The sequence below is a fragment of the Columba livia genome, chromosome Z (genome assembly GCF_036013475.1).
Source record: "Columba livia isolate bColLiv1 breed racing homer chromosome Z, bColLiv1.pat.W.v2, whole genome shotgun sequence".
Classification (NCBI taxonomy): domain Eukaryota; kingdom Metazoa; phylum Chordata; class Aves; order Columbiformes; family Columbidae; genus Columba; species Columba livia.
In genome coordinates this window covers 83,845,859-83,863,203 of record NC_088642.1, presented here as the reverse complement: position 1 = coordinate 83,863,203, position 17,345 = coordinate 83,845,859, and the positions used below count along the sequence as shown (strand labels likewise).

Genomic DNA, 17,345 nt, shown 5'->3' with positions numbered 1-17,345 from the left:
GAGCAGGGCCTGTTGTGACAGGACAAGGGCTGATGGGTTAAACTAAAGGAGGGAGATTCAGGCCAGACATGAGGAAGAAATTGTTGCCCTGAGGGTGGAGAGAGCCTGTGCCAGGTACCCAGAGAGGTGGTGGATGAACCATCCCTGAGACATCCCAGGCCAGGCTGGACGGGGCTCTGAGCACCCTGAGCTGGTGAAGATGTCCCTGTCATGGCAGGGGACTGGGGGGGATCTGAAGGTCCCTTCAACACAAACTTCTGCCACCCCCGCCGGCCCCACCCACCCCCGCACACTGTTGGGTTCGCCCGGTGTCCCCGCCGCCCTCCCCGCCCCTCAGTGACGCCACAGCCCGGTGCCGCTGGGCGTGTCGCGGCTGCGCGGCGGGGCCGGCGGGGCGGGATGGCCGGAGCGGCCGGCGGCCGTTGAGGGGCCGCGGAAGATGGCGGAGCTGCGGGAAGGGGAGCGTTACGGCGTGTCCTGCGAGGGCGGCGCGTCCCGGGTCACCGTCATGCATGTCAGGCTGACCGAGACCGCGCTGCGGGCGCTGGAGAAGTACCAGAGCTGCAAGGTGAGCGGCGCGGCTCCGTGGGGGGGTCACCGTGGTGTCAGTGTGTGCAGCCCCGGCGGGTCTCCTTGGCAGCCTCAGCCGCCCCCTTCCCCGTGGGGTGCCTCCCGCAGTGCCCGCGGGGGTGCAGGTGCCGGGACACCCCGGGATCCCCACTCGTGTCCGCGGGGACGGGTCCGAGGAGCCCGGTGGCGGTTGGACGTTGTTGCGCGTTGTCTCCGCCGCGGTGACACTTCGCAAACTTGCAGCGTGCCCGCTGGCTGAAATTAATGGTTTGGACATTGCCCGGTGTTTACACGGGCTGTCCCCGCGGGTGGGCAGGGCCGGGTGTCCGTGGGGATGCAGAGGGGCTCGCAGCCAGCGAGCGCCCGTCCCAAAAGTGACTCAGGTATTTGATATTCGCAGCCGCAGCCGCGGGATCCCTGCGGCTAATTTAAAGTCATTTAATGCAGGACGGACGGGTTCTGTCCTCCCGAGGAAGGATGAGGAATATAAAGGATGAGGAATATGAGGGATATGAGGGATGAAGGATGGGGAAGATGAGGGATGAGGGATATGAGGGATGAAGGATCATGGATGGAGGGATGAAGGATGAGGGAGATGAGGGATGGAGAGATGAGGGATGAGGGAGATGAGGGATGGAGGGATGAAGGATGAGGGAGATGAGGGATGGAGGGATGAAGGATGAGGGAGATGAGGGATGGAGGGATGAAGGATGAGGGAGATGAGGGATGGAGGGATGAAGGATGAGGGAGATGAGGGATGGAGGGGTGAGCGATATGAGGAATGAAGGACGAGGGATGAAGGATATCGCTGGCCCACCTGCACCACAACCAGTGCTTGAGTGGTGAAGAAATTTTTTCTTTGCATGGGATACCAAACAACAGTCATTTATTAAGTTCAGGCTTCTCCACAATATGTCCTGCTGTTCTGCAACAGCTGATTTTTCACCCATGTGATCATCAGGAAAACTTTGTGGATACGTCTAAACCACATTCTTTGCAAGTTTGGGGATTTGGGTTCATGGCTGTGACTGTCATTAACTTGGCATTGCTTCTGGGATTGATTTTAACTCCCCTCCTGAAGAAGTCACATTCCCCAAAGGTTTTAACCTACTTTGTGGGCTTGGCCATTGGTACTCTCTTTTCTAATTCAATTTTCCATCTCATTCCAGAGGCATTTGGGTTTGACCCCAAAGTAGATAACTATACTGAGAAAGCAGTTGCTATGTTTGGTGGATTCTATATTCTCTTCTTTGTGAAAGGGATTCTTAAAGTGACATTGAAGGATGAGGGATGCCATCCTGCAGCCCATGGGATGCAGGTGGGGCACGCTGCTGTGATCTCCCTCGTGATGGGACCCAAGCACCAGGCAGCTCGGACTCCTGGTTTTGGGTATTTTGTGCGGTAATCGGGAGCGGAGGTCCCCAGAGGTTGTGCACGCCTTGTGGAAGTGCGATATGTGGTATTGTGGTTTGAAATCGGACACTTCTGTGTGTCCAGACACATGGCAAGTTGGAAATTGTGCTGACTGTAATAGAACTGCTTTCTTTACTGGGGGTAAATACATCTTGGGAGAAGTTTAAGTATTTCTAATTGATGAAACAACTTGGGTAAATCATTTACCTATTTTTTTTCCAAACTGGGATCAATTTCTGAGTTAATGCAATTTTGCATGAAAAATGAGTAATATATGCCTAATCATCAGGATATTGCAAACTGAATAAAGAGTTATTTGTGGTCATTATGATCAAGAAAATAATTGAAATTCTTTTCCCTATTTCACTGTTTCTTCATCTTCCTAGCAGTAAATGAGTCTCTAAGGCTTCCTGCAGGTCTGCTTTCCGTAATCTGCTCCTGCTCGAGTCTGAATGTGCCATTTGAACAGTGGCAAGTGGAAGAGTAATAGAAGATAAAAACTTCTATCTCTGTTTTTCTAGCCTCTGGAATTTCTTGGTTTAGAAAGGGTAATATTTTCAACTCTTCAACCAAATCACTCATTTCTGACTCTTACACTGGCAGGAAAACCCGTGGTGCTCCAGGAAGCGACCCTCAGAGTTATCTTAGTGCAGACGCTTCTTGGTTTGTTATATTAGTGTTTGACAAGAATATCGCCATTAGGGGATGCTGTCTCCATTTAAAACAGGTCAGGTTTGGTTCTGCGAGCTCACACGTCTGTCTGGTGCCAGGGGAGGACAGGATTGATTGTCTGCAGTTGGTGAAACCTTCCTCCTCGATAGCTTAACACACATCTGTGTTGCTGACCTATTTCAGTTCTGACTGCGCAACTGAAAAATTTACAATGAAGGCTTAAAATCAGCATTGCTTAGAACTGGGGAATATAGTAAAGGGTATGCAAGGAAGCTGACCTGCAGCTCTGCTGTTGCCTCCGTTCTGTGCTGGAGATATTATCTGTGTAACACGGGTAATAGCTCAGAAATTGTAGAGGTGGGAAATCAGGATCACCCTCTGACTTACTTATCCCATCACCTGTGGAACCCGGCAGTTTGTAATCTGGCTCTGCGTTGTGGATTGCTTAACATACAGATTTAAACAGTCTGCATAAAGAATGGAGCACTCACAACCTCTGCTGAGGACTTTCTTAGCTGGCATGACAGTTAAAGAAAACTTGAAAGACTCTTAAATTCTTACATTAGAATCATTTAACTTCAGCTCCACCTTCAGAAACACGGAACAGAGATTGTGTCTGTGCAGCAGCTTGGTGCTGGTGAGCATGTCCTGGCTTAGACTGGGTTCAGATGGCGGAAGATATTCTTGCCTAGATTTCTTCTGGCAGTATTGAGCAGCACGCTTTTAAATCCTTGAGCATCGTCTGTGGCAGTATTAATTAATCCAAACGATGGATTTTTTTTTTTAATCAAGTTCTGTTTGGTGGACAGTAATACTTTGCCTTCGGTTGGGTATTTGTTGCCCTCTGAGGCCAGCGATTCTGCTGCTCTGCAGAGCGAGCAGCGAGACGTGCAGGACGGTTCTCCAGTGCATCTATGTCCTGTGGACAGACAATGTCTGGGGTCCAGCTCCCAAAGCAGAGCTGAGCATTCCCTGCTCAGCTGCTCTGGCATCTGCTGCTGCCAGACCTGGTGCATCATCTCCTGTATCCCTTGTATTGCTCCCTGGGATTTTGCTGAACCCATTTATTGAGTTGTGGGGTTCTTTTCACAGGATCCCAGAATGTCAGGGGTTGAAGGGCCCTGGCAAGCTCATCCAGTGCAATCCCCCCATGGAGCAGGAACACCCAGATGAGGTTACACAGGAAGGTGTCCAGGCGGGTTGGAATGTCTGCACAGAAGGAGACTCCACAACCCCCTGGGCAGCCTGGGCCAGGCTCTGCCACCCTCACCCCAAACAGGTTACTTCTTCTCTTTCAGTGGAACCTCCTGTGTTCCAGTTTGCACCCATTGCCCCTTGTCCTGTCCCTGGTTGTCACCAGAAGAGCCTGGCTCCATCCTCCTGACACTCCCCCTTTCCATCTTGATCCCCAGCAATGAGTCCCCCCTCAGTCTCCTCTTGTCCAGCTCCAGAGCCCCAGCTCCCTCAGCCTTTCCTCACACGGGAGATGCTCCACTCCCTTCAGCATCTTGGTGGCTGCGCTGGACTCTCTGCAGCAGTTCCCTGTCCTGCTGGAACTGAGGGGCCACAACTGGACACAATATTCCAGGTGTGGTCTCCCCAGGGCAGAGCAGAGGGGCAGGAGAACCTCTCTGACCTACTGAACACCCCCTTCTAACCCACCCCAGGTACCATTGGCTTCCTGGCCACAAGGGCCCAGTGCTGGCTCATGGTCACCCTGCTGTCCCCAGGACCCCCAGGTCCCTTTCCCCTACACTGCTCTCTAATATGTAATGTCCCAACCTATACTGGAACCTGGGGTTGTTCCTGCCCAGATGTAGGACTCTACACTTGCCCTTGTTTCTTTTTTCCATGCTGATTTGGTGCTGGATGGAGGAGCACGGGAGGTGAGGTGATGGGAGGGCATGGCCAGAGTCAGCGGTGGGAGCAGAACCTCCCTTTTCCAGTGGCAGCTGACTAGATTAGCTCAAGTTATAGCGCTGAACTCCACCCTCTGTGCAGAAATTTAGCCCAGCAACAAAAAAAATAATTCACCTTTTGCTGTCTTAGCTGTAAATTTGGCTACTACATGATCCTCAGGAGCAGCATAAAGAGAACAGGTTAAAGACAAGTGCAGTTGTTTTGCCTTGGTGCACATGGGGCCTCTTGTTTGGCTTGACTACAACATATAATTTCACTCTGGCTGGTGTGGCCATACCTAATGTGCTGACTGCTCTGAAGAGATCGGGCAATGCCGCATAGAGCGGAGTCTGCAGAGCCGTGGGGTCAGCGCTGTCCTCCACTGACGCAGCTTTGTGCAGGATTAATGTCCATCTACAGTCGTGTTTCAGCTGTGCTTCTCCAGGTGAAAGCAGCTGGCGGTGTATATTTTATTCTGCATGCTGTTAAAGCAAAGCTTTTGGTCTGTAAGATTTGAACTTTTCAGAAAAGGACTGTTGTGACTCCTAGGAATCTGTCTTGCATTTAAGTTTTTATTCTTCAAACAGTTTTTGGGGTGTTGCAGCTGCAGAACTGCTGAGTCAGTGAGCGTATGAGATGCAATGTTTGCCTGATGTTCCCCCAATCTAACCAAATGAAATGGAGTCATAGGGCTCCACCATATTTCGTTTACCAGGGTGGAAATTCCCCATGGCTCACATCTGCCCCAAACAGCTAGGATTTTGTCTGGTGCTTAAAAAACTAGTTTTTTTTGCAAGGGTTGGAATTTCAGGGAGCTCCGGCAGCGCCTTTCTGGGAATGAGGGTGTGCGTCTGCTCACAGATGGGACAGGGGTTTTGCTTTTGTGCTTTTGAGCTCAGCTCAAAGGTGGACACCTTGTTAGTTAGTCTTTTCAGAACTGCAGCTTGCATGTGTCCTCAGCTGTGATGGATTTAGGTTAAGGTGTGTCAGGATGGGCTGTGGCACCTGCAGCAGGGCGATGCGACCCCAGAGGAGCAACTGGGGAGAGATCAAGGTGGGACTTGGCTGCAGGGGGAACTAAAGTTGATGACACAAGACTGGGAAAATAAGCCCTAGGGAAAGAAAAAAGCAGACTGGTGTTAACTGAGAGTGATGGAGAAGACCAGGAGCAAGAATTTTTAGGAACTCTGAGTGGGGAGCTGGGGGATAAGGTTGGCTGGTTATAGAATCACAGAACTGTGGAATCATGGAGTAGTCTGAGTTGGCAGGGACCTTCAGATGTTCCCCAGTGCCCCCTGAGCAGGGACATCTTCAGCAGCTCAGGGTGCTCAGAGCCCCGTCCAGCCTGGCCTGGGATGTCCCAGGGATGGTTCATCCACCACCCCTCTGGGTACCTGGCACAGGCTCTCACCACCCTCAGGACAACAATTCCTTCCTCATGTCCGGCCTGAATCTCCCTCCTTTAGTTTAACCCATCACCCCTTGTCCTGTCACAACAGGCCCTGCTCAAAAGTCTGTCCCATCTTTCTCATGGGCCCCTTTTAAGCACTGAAAGGTGCACTAAGGTGTCCTGGAGCTTCTCTTCTCCAGTGAACAGCCCAACTCTCTCAGCCTGTCCCCAGCAGAGCTGTTCCAGCCTCGGGTCATTCCCGGGGCTCCTCTGGCCCCTCTCCAGCAGCTCCGTGTGTGTCTGTGCTGAGGACCCAGAGCTGGACCAGCACTGCAGGGGGGTCTTAGCAGAGCGGAGCAGAGGGGCAGGATCCCCCAAACCTGCTGCCCACGGGGCTGGGGATGCAGCCCAGGGCACCATTGGCTTCTGGGCTGCGAGCGCACACAGCGGCTCATGGCCGATCTCTCAGCCCGGTGCCCCCAAGTCCTTCTGCTGGGGCTGCTCTCCATCCTGCACCCCAGCCGGGACTGGTACCGGGGGCTGTCCCACCAGGGCAGGACCTGGCACTTGGCCTTGTTGAACCTCATGGTGTTTGCATGGATCCGCTTCTTGAGCTTGTCCAGGTCCCTCTGGACAGATCCTGTCCTTCAGATGTGTCACCTGCACCACTCAGCTTGGTGTTATGCATGAACTTGCTGAGGGTCAACTTGATCCCACTGTTGATGTCGTCGATGAAGGTGTTAAACAGCAGTGATCCCCATATGAACCCCTGAGGGACACCACTTGTCACTGGTCTCCATCCAGACATTGTGCCATTGACTGCTACCCTCTGGATGTGACCAGCCAATTCCTCATCCACTGAACAGTCCACCCATCAAATCCATGTCTCGCCAATTCAGAGCGGGGGATGTTGTGGGGAACCATGTCAGAGGCTTTACAGAAGTCCAGACAAACGACATCCGTAGCCCTTCCTTTGTCCACTGATGCAGTTACTCCATTGTAGAAGGCTGGTGCTCACTTCTGTTTAAACGTAAGGGATGTGCCTGTGTGGCATCTCTGTCTCCAAGTTGCCAGTCTAAATGTACTGGTGGAGCATCCATAAGTTGTATCTATTCTAGTTTGATTTATTGAAATCTAAGATTGCATGTATCTGAACGTGTGATGTAACCGATAATGCAGAGTTGATCAATTCGAGCAATAAGAGTACTCATTATAAATGCATTTTCATCAGTGACTAGTTGATTGCAGGCTCTTTGGAACCTGTTTTCATATGGCAGCAAGGCCTGGGTGGCATCACTGTGCGTTGCTTTTGTGTTGTTGCTAACTTTCGAGTCCATTTTCAAATAAATCTGTTAGTGGGGAAAAAAAATATCCTAATCCCTCAGTTTCCTTGGGGTAGCTGTGTGTTAGCTGTAGTTCTTGCAGGGGTATGGATGCATTACCTTCCCACAGAATCCTCGTCCGGCGCCCAGGGCTGGACCCTGCGTAAGTCAGAGGTCTGGTATGAAGTGACTAAGGCGCGTGTCCTGTTTCAGGTGTCAGAAGGTTGTGGCTGATGACACATGGGATAGCAGGAAGAGCTCAGGGCAGAGAAATGCTCTCCTAGCAAACATAGTGGCTCGGTCGTGGTGCCTTGTGTGTATGTACCCTGTGCCGGTGATCGCTGGAGGTACAGCTCAGCTGAGCATCCACAGCGACACTGTGAGATGGTTTGGACTGATTTCAGGTTTCATGGCCCCTAAAAGGGGAAAGACTTGTTCTGTTTTTTCCCTTGCAGAAAACTACCCGTTCAGCTATGTTTTTGAATGTCTTCTTCTAGGTTGGCGAGTTAAATCACAGAATCGCAGAATGTCAGGGATTGGAAGGGACCTGGAAACTGATCCAGTCCAGTCCCCCCGCCGGAGCAGAAACACCCAGATGAGGAGGTTATGGGAAAGACCCACAAGTGCTGAAGGGAGCTGTGGGCAGTTGAGCAGATTATGACCATGCACCAAGAATACAGCTTTCGTTCTCCAGTACAGCTAGGTAGATCTGTTGGTCAGTTTCCCTCCGAAAGGCAGTCCTGCCTCCTGGCCCAGCACCTCCAGCACTTTCCCCCTCCCCAGGCTCCCCAGGGCTGCAGCATCAGTGCTGTGGCTCCAGGAGGTGGGGTGAGCTCATGAGGTGCACCAGGTTGGCCCCTTACCCTCTTCGCATCTGCTCCCAGCTTTGTGTTAACCCCATCCTGGTGCTGGCACTCTGGTTTTGGCACCGGGCGGTTGTGTATTCCCATTTTCAGCACCCCTGGTGTGCACTGCGACTGCTGCGAGCTGCTCATGGGGACAGTGGAGAGAACTGGGAGCCACTGGTGACAATGTCAAGTGCCAACAAGTCTCACTGAAAATCAAAACTTGAATTTTTTGCATCTGACACCCAAAACTACCAGGTGATGCAGATCGTAATTGTCTCTTTCTGTTACTGCTTGTAAAATGGTAGTAACACCTGCTTATGGCGAACAGGAGGATAAATGCACCGGTGTTGGTGAAGTACTCTTGGTGTGATGATGAGTTCCGTGTCTCTAGGGTTTGTATAGTAACCAGGTGGAGCTGTGTGTTTTGGGTGTTCCTGGTTACCGGGTACTGTCTGGATTGAGAGAAGATGTTGCATATTTAAAAAACAAAAGCCCCAACAAAACAGTGTAACTCCAAGACTAATCAGAGTGGATACACCAAAGGAGGTTAAATTACTGTTGTATCTCCATATCCATGTATTGAAATGGAAATCCCACAGCAGGCTTATTTGACTATGTTCTGCGTTTGGGGTCAGAGCTGGTGATCTGAACTTCATTAAGCTCAGCCTGACTGGCTGCTTGAGCCCGTCGGTCATTGCAGCTGTTGGGATGCGGCTGATGTGCTCGCTGGGCTGTGCACGTAAGGAGGGATCCTCTGCACAGCAAGACGCTGTCGCAGTAACTTATTTATCAGTGCAGGTAGTCTTTCCTTCCAAGTGCTTTTTCTTCTTGCAGGGAGACCTCTAATTCCTCAGCGTGAGTGGTGCTGACCCAAGGCCATACCCTTAGGGACATAGTTTGGTGGCAGAGTTGGGTTAACAGTTGGACTTGATGATGTTGAGGGTCTCTTCCAACCTAAAGGATTCTGTGATTCATTATTGACAACTTTTTTGGGCTCGATGGGTGGCTGTAGGCCCCAAGGCAGGGAAGAGAGCCCAGTGGAAAGAGGAGGAGGTTGTTGGGGAAATCCTTATGCCGGCGTTGCTGAGGAACACTGTTATCTTGTCATAGCCTCCTGCTACGTAATACACAGCTCTGTAAAAATTATCAAAGCATCTGAAAAGTGTTACTAGACATCACAGTCTCTAATGTGCTGATGCAAAGGCATCTTCTGCTTGCTCTGAGTCAGCATGCCTGGAACATAGTAGATAATTAGCTTCATGTACCAGGGTGGTGCCTCATAAATATCTGAGTTACTTGCAGCGTGCCATGTGTGCGCAGATCTTGAGTCTTGCAAGGAGACGCAGTCCCTGCCCAAAGACTATTAAGCAAAAGAGTGAACCTGGAGAAGACAAGCCAGCTAGTTCTTGAGGTTTTGTGCCCCGGTTTAGAGCTTGAAGACCTGAATGTCACAGCAGCTATAGCTAATGTATTTTTTTTTAACCTCTCCTGTGGAGAGCTTATTTCTTATCTTAAGTAAAAGCTTCAGATACAAATAAAGAGTAATTACTTCAGTGCAGTGTACCTGAAGCTGTTTGTATCTTGGTTTCCAGCTGCCTTGATCCGTGATTATTCCTATTCTTTAGTGAGGCAATGTGGACGTTGCTCCAGCTGTTTCAGGCACTGGCAGTTTTTTCCAGGATCGCCTCCTTGGATTAACTAGGCAGGGCTCTGGAGTTTATACCCTGGGTGTGGGATTGTGGGATTTTCAAGTTTGTGCTATTCCAGAGGTTTTGGGCTGAACTGGCCAAACTGGTGAGGGTGTATTGGGAGGAGGAATCAGCTCACATGTTCTTCGGGGAGGCAGCGAGTCCACCTCTGATTTCCCAGGTCTCAGCCCTGGGGCCACTTTTACTTAACATATTGAGCGATGGCCTGGAGAAGATACCGAGATCTCAAAGCTTGGAAGAGATACTTGCATTTTTTAGGTGGTTCTAGTCCCTGGAGGTGTTTAAAAAGCATTTAGATGAGGTTCTCAGGGACATGGTTTAGTGCTGGAGTTGGGTTATGGTCTCTTCCAGCTGAAATGATTCTATGATTCCATGGAAGTGATGCTGAGGAGCTCTGGAAAGACTTTGCTCATCTGAATTGGTGTCAAAAAAGATGGAATATTGTTTTCACCACAGGTAAAGTGACCTGTAGGGGAAACATAAGCTCTGCATGACATGAAACTTGGAACAGGCAGTTGTAGCTACAAGATGAGAGATCTTGGAACCGCAGTTTCCAGTCCTTAGAAAGGATTAGTTCCATGACCGTCTGGGTGGGTGTTGAGGGTGATGGAGAAGGGTTCCTTTGGCACTGTGTAAAGCACCCGTGTTCCAAGTCATCTGTGGACTCCTGGTTTGTCAGTGGGTTCAGATAAGGACTGGACTAATTCATGGACAAAAAGTGTCTGAATAGATGCAACTGCTGACACCCCTAACGAGAGTGGGTGGTGGGGAAATACGAGGGAAATGGGTGTAGGAAAGTGGTGGGACTCCTGGGCTCCCAAACTTCATGCTCTTGGCTGCGAGAAGAAAGCGCAGGAAAACTGTGTGATCCTGGGGGAGCAGAGGGACGGGGTTTGGAGAAGCTGCAGGTCCACGTGGGGGCTGTCCAAACTGTCAGGTTGTTGGATGCTGTGGGGACAGGTTTGGTGGCAGGGCCAAGGTCCCCGCTTCAGCAGCCTGGTGCTCCAGACCGCCTGCCAGCGGGTACGTGAGACCTTTCTGCTCAATGCCCTGATAAATTTGTGTATGTTTTTAACATCATTTCCTTGTGCTGCAGTACAGGAGGTGGCTGGTGAAGCCACGGTGGTTTCTCCGTGTCAAAAATCAGCTCGTGTCGAGTTCTGTGAGCCGTTGTACGAAGGTGATGGCTGCTGCGTGGTCCTGCACGGTCATGGCATAGCCTCTCTGGCTTGATGTTTTGTCAAGTGCCTTCATACATTAATTTCTGTGTACAGCACTAAACTTCATTCTGGAAAACCTTTGACAAAGGCTTGGGTTCGTAACTGTGCGCTGGACTTTGTGGATATGTCAATAATGTCAAACTCAGGTGACTTGTACAACTTTCTGGTTTTGAGTCGGAGGGTTTGTGGAGCAGACAAATGGCAGCAAGCCATTTCGGGCCTTAAGGTTGTGTGCGTTTTTGGCTGCTCCGTAACCTCAGGCAGTGTTTAGGCCTGCAGTTGTGGAAAACCAAAGATAATAATTTTTAAAGAGTCCATAGACACTTGCTTTTGCTGGAATAAAATCTGTGTTCATTAGGATTTCAACTTTTGGTGCAACTTGTTGAGCATGTTTGCAGTGCACTGGGAAACGCTCTGTAACACCGTATGGACACAGCCTGGCAAATCGGGCCTGTCAGCACAGCTGCCATACGTTTCTGTGTCCAGCAGCGTGGTTTCGGGATTCAGTAAAGCTGAGCAAAGTCAGCATTGCTGCCAAAACGGGGTATTCTTATCAGCGGGCTCCTGCTGGCAGGGTCGGTGTTGCTGTTTGGGCTGTGCCGAGGAGCAGATCAGACCAGAAGCCAGCTTGCGACAGACAAAAGTAGTTTCCCACTAGCAACCTCCTTGATTTTTAAATTTTGTTCCCTTTATATTTGCGAATCCTCACGGGCCGTGGTGTCAGCACAGAAGCAGAGCAGCACTCTTCCATCCTCTCAGGTCAGGCTGCACTTGGTGCCGTGGAGTTATAGAGACAGGGTCCAGGTGACTTTTGTTATTTTTGGCCATGTTGTATTATTTCCCTTGGCAGATAGTTGGCTGAAGAAACAAAGATTGTTTGGGGGGGAGCTCGGAAGATTTTGGAATGAGATTGATGGTACTGAATCTCTTTTGGTCTTTGAGACATGTGCTAGCTGAGGCTAATTAGCTTAATTTAAGAGCGAAAGAGCAGAAGAAGGTGGTGCCCCTGCCCTCGTGGCGGTGGCCGGGCTGTCCGCATTGCTCGGGAGGTGCTGCGGTGGGAGGTTTGGTTTCCAGCATCACCATTTCAGTCTATAAACCACCAGGACAGCAGGGCATGGTTTGGGAAGGGGAGAGCAGGTTGTTTTGGGCCCCCACATTCCGTGGTACTTTGAGGAGAGGTTGTTTCTCCTTTCCGTGTCAGCAAATACCTGTTGTACAACGCTCAGTGCCGTCCGTGACTCCCTGTGGTGTCCAGGTGTCCTTGCTGAGACCGACAAAGCTCCGGCTCTCGGGCGTCTCGGCACCGAGCAGGGAAACCCTGGGGCTGCGGGAGCCTCGAAATAGCTTTTGCTGGGATTTGGCATTTTGCTTACGTTCTACTTGTATTCTTTCGTAGGATCGTGTTTCTTCTCAACCTTCGATTCAGTTTCAAGGATCCCAAGGGGTGAGTATTTTGTCCTCTTTTTATATGGGGAAATAAATGCGGTGTGGGTTAACCGCTTTCACTTATTTTAAATAAAATACATCCTACAAACGTTCTTAAGATCTGCTTAACACCAGGTATGGCTCATTGCATATTTACTTAAAAATTGTAGCTGAAACTGGAAGAGAATCGTGCTGTAAGTATGCTTCTTTTTATCTTGCTTTTGTCACCTTTAGCCAATATTTGAAAGCAATGGGAGTGACTTGTAAGGTGTCAACTGAGTAGTGCAAATTTAACGTCTTACAATGGACTTTAAGTGGTTGTTTTCAAGGTGTGAAGCATAAGTGCAGCTTTGAGGGCTGCTTTTTTTTATACCAGAGACTACTGATGCTTCTTGGACCTGTTCTGAAACTATAATGAAGTATTTCAAGCCTCTTGATGGAAAATAGGAAGAGTTGTAGCCTCCTAAAATCTATGGGTCCTGTAGAACAATCAATCAGTGGTGCAAACTGGAGAACTAAAGCTGAAGGTAAAATTAAATGCGGGCTGTGATCTCTAACAGGAATGATTTAAGATTTTAGGTTTAGTATTTAACTTTAAGGGATGGCCAAAGACTTGTTTTTAAAGACTGAAGTTGGGATTGTGCCTTTTATGCTGCCAGCCTTAATTCAGATCCATTAACTGGTCCAGTTTTCCATATAACTGTGCAGTGCTTGTGTAGAGAGAGCCGGGAAGGGATGAGGGAAGGATGGGTAAGGTTTTTGTGCCAGCGTGAGGACATACTCCTGCCCAAAGGTGTGAGACTTCAGTCCTGATCCAGCATCGGTTTGGCTGAACTGTACTCCGATGCTGGTAGAATTCTATCTATAACAAAGCTGGTTGTGCAAATCAAAGTCCCTCAATGCTGCGCTTGTGAGAAAAGCCTTTCTTGTTACAGCTTATTTGCAATTTAAACTATACTGGCAAAACAATTTCCTTGCTGGAATTAGTAACCACCCGAGTTAAGACAATCAGCCAAAACCACTGTAGCAGGAGAGGGTGGCTGGGAGCACAGATCAAGATCGTGCAGCCGTCAGGAGGGAAGTTGGATTTGCTAATTGGGCTGGGGAGTAATCCAGTACAGCAGATCTGCTGGCACAGGTGTGCGAGCGCTGCAAGGGATGGAGCAGGAGCTGCGTTCAAAATGAGCTCTCGGAGTACAATAATTAACCTGGCTGTCGGTGTGAAGAAATTACCAGCACGCTTCATCAATGCTGCACCCTCTCTTGCTCTGCAATATTTCACATGCTGCTTTAAAGCAGTAGTATGTGAGGTCTGAGATGTCACTAGGCTGGGTGAGACTATTTCTCAGCTGTAAAAAAACCAAACCTAAACCAATAACCTGTAGCTTTTATCAAAAGCTGTCAAAATCTGAGAGTCACAAGACTTCTAACCAGCCAAATGTTAATTTACAATGGTGTCACCTTTGTTTCTGATAGTAAGTTCGTCCAGGTATGTGCTTTTTCGTTATGAAACTCAACAGTAAGGTTTGCTGCCGTGCTCCGTGAGATGGAAATGTCTGCAGGCGCTTTGCTGCAGGAGCAATGATCTCTTACATTACTTTTCGGCTCTGTCCGTAACTAAGGAAATGCAAACTATGGAATTTATTGAAGGAGACTCCTAGATCCTAAGTCTCTGCAATAGGAACAGAAATTTAAGGCTGTCAATGCAGATGGTAAATTAAAACAGGATGTTTACTACCATACATACAACAGGAGGGAAATGTTTAGCTCCTTGTTTCTGTATGTTATGTAGCCACGTTCTGAGTATTTCCAGCATACACAAGTTGTGTGGCAGAGGACTGGCCCTTTGCAAGGCTCCCATCCCATCCCATCCCATCCCATCCCATCCCATCCCATCCCATCCCATCCCATCCCATCCCATCCCATCCCATCCCATCCCATCCCACCTCACCCCATCCCATCCCATCCCATCCCATCCCATCCCATCCCATCCCATCCCATCCCATCCCATCCCATCCCTCCTCCAGACTGTTTTCCAATTGGAGATCAGAGCTCTCAGGGTGTGTTTCCCGGTGCCGAGGTTGTAGGTTACCTATGATGGCCAGACATTTCCTTAAATATTGCCGAAAAGAAGCAGTGGTTTTATTTGTCTGCTGAGGGTGCTTCCTCTGCAGTTCAGGCACCTATCTGGCTCCTAGCTAAGGATAAAATACTGCTGTTAAAGTAAAAGGCTTTTTTTTAAAATATTCCATCTCTACACACGTTCTAGTCCCAGTTCTCTATGGATAATGGGAAAGGCTGGAGTGGAGAAATAAAAGGGACTTTCTGACTCAGGGTGGTCAGGATTGTGTCAGATGTGGGGAATGGGAGGAGAAGCTTTACACTAGGAGCGGATAAGCGGATATTCTCTATTACTAAATCCATTAGATGGTAAGAAATCACAGGCTAGTTTGAGGGTGTGGAATTTAAAGTGATGTTTTAAAGCAGGCTGAGGACAGTCTTGACTTTTCTCCTGTCACTTAAATGTGGAACCGTATTTTCATTTGAGAAGACTTAGAAGTGACCTGTACATCCTTTTGTTTCCAAACCGCTTGCAGTAATAGAACTTTACAGTTTTATCCTAAAGTCTCAAATTTCTAAAGCAGAAAACTGTTAAGGCTTCATCTCCACAGAAGGTCTGTTCTTCCACTCCTGTTTTCTGTGCCCTGTGCTGAGACCTTGTTTGTTTTTTAAATCCGAGAGAACCCTGTACCAGCTCAGTCCTGGGATGTTCTTTAGCACATCAAGCTGGCACCTTCCTAAGTTTCGGTGTGTGTGGATAAACAGGTGTGCGGTCCTTACGTCCCGCACGCTGCCGCACAACGCGTCCCTGTGCCCCGTGGAGCTCAGCCTGGCTGCGAGGAGCAGCTGCTGGGTCGTGGTTTAGCGGGAGATGCTCCAGGAAAGGAGGGTTCTTCTGTGAATGCCGTTGCTGTGTGTTGCTGCAGCGACAGCGCTCAGGAAGGTGCCCTAGAAGACAACTTTTTCTTTTTCTTCCTCCTTTTTTCTCCTTTTTCTCTTTTTTCTCTTTTCTCTCCTTCTCTCTTCCCCTTTTTCTCTCCTTTTCTCTCTTTTTCTTTCCTTTTCTCCTTTTTTCTCCTTTTTTCTCTTTATTTCTCCTTTTTATCTTTTTTCTTTTTTTTCTTTTTCTTATTTCTTTTTATTCTCTTTTCTCTTTTTTCTATTTTTTCTCTCTTTTTTCTCCTCTTTTTTTTCTCTTTTTTTCTCTTTTTCCTCCGTCTTGTCTTGTCTTGTCTTCCCCTTCCCCTTCCCCTTCCCCTTCCCCTTCCCCTTCCCCTTCCCCTTCCTCTTCCCTTTCCCCTTCCCTTCTCTCTCATCATCCACTGCATAAATCTAAGGGTGAATTACCATATGCAACAAAATAATACTCTAATCACCAGGAATTGCACGTAAAGTTCCTGCTTGTTATTAGGAATCACGGTTAAGGAAGGAGAAAATGAGGCTAGAAGTTAAGTTTTAAGGAGCAGCAGTACCTATTAGCCAACACACACACAGGATGAGCTTTTGCCCATCACTTACAAGACATTTCTTCACTGAATTTCGCCTTCTGTGACAGTCCACACCAGCGGTGTCACACTCATTTTCACTGGGGGCCTCAGCAGCCTCGCGGTTCCCCTCAAAGGGCCAAATGCAATTTGAGGACTGTATGAATGTAACTATTGCTACATTTATACATGTGGATCCCATGAATTGCTATATATTGCTGTTTCACAGACCACCCGGGTAGGGGGAAGCCATGTAGTTATCATACTTTGCTGTTTGCTGTTTGGAAATCTCCCTGTTTGCTGTAACAGAATAGAGCAAGCTCCTTTTCAGTGTGTTGCACGACACCGACCAGCCAGATATTCTTTATATGTGGAAGGCTGAATACAAATCAGAATCACAAAGGTGCTGACAACGGGCTTGCTGTGCTGCTTCCTGATGCGAACAAAGGTTTATTTTCTGTTATGGATTAATGTGGTTGCAGTGTGTACTTTGTTAATAAGGGCTTCTTGGCCACCTCCTGCAAGTTCTGCTCAAATAGGGAAAAGAAGCATTTTGCCACTGTGCTTATCTCAGGTAATGCAGTATGTTAATTCTGATTGAGTGAAAAATCCTTTAACTGCCCATTGAACTCTTCAGAACCCTATAATAAAAATTTACAGTTTAAAACCAGAATTGTTTATTCAAAACAAAATGCTTATTTGCAGAAGTTGCTGAGTCTATGAACTCCTCCAAAGTGTTGTGTTGTCTATCGGGACACAGAAAGGAACGACGAATATGTCAACAGCAGTAAAACTTCATCCATAAGGGTTTAAGGTGACGGTTGTTTTTGCAAACCCAGGTTTTGTCAGCAAGTTTATCTGGTTCACATATTGCTTTGTCTTTAAACGTGTTGATATCCTAGGAATGCTTTCTAGACTGCATATAACTTAAAATGTGCCTTAAAATGTGACTTCCCTTGGAGCTTTTCCCAAGTTTATTAAACTGAGTTATCTGAATTATGACTAACCTCAAAAAATGTGCTTGTTCAAGGAACAAAGCTTTGGGCTGTGTGGATGTTCTGAATGGGTCCCAAAAAAAGGTCACAAAAACGAAAGGCTTGTGTCTGCTTTACAGATTAAATACAGAGTTAATTTTTTGTTCTCAGGCTAGTTGCACTGCCACTTCTGAAATCTTCAAGCAGATAAATGTTCCTGCATAGTTCTTGCATCCTCTTCATCCAATTTAGTGAATACCCAAGGAATGGGCATCTAATTCTTGCAAAGTTTGTGAAAAACGTATCAAAAAAATTTGAGAATTAAAATAATTTCTAGAGCTCGTAACTACTCATT

At 48.3% G+C, this 17,345-nt stretch overlaps 1 protein-coding gene across 2 annotated transcripts in view; it reads left to right on the top strand.

The window, feature by feature from the left end:
• Positions 1–330: 330 nt before the first annotated feature.
• ELL2 (elongation factor for RNA polymerase II 2) overlaps positions 331–17,345 on the top strand; it is a 40,797-nt gene continuing 23,782 nt past the window's right edge. For both annotated transcript variants that reach the window (XM_021291083.2, XM_065046555.1), the window contains exons 1-2: positions 331–568; positions 12,443–12,490. In XM_021291083.2, coding sequence (XP_021146758.2) covers positions 440–568; positions 12,443–12,490 — 177 coding nt within the window. In that variant the 5' untranslated portion in view covers positions 331–439. The remainder of the gene's footprint in view (positions 569–12,442; positions 12,491–17,345) is intronic.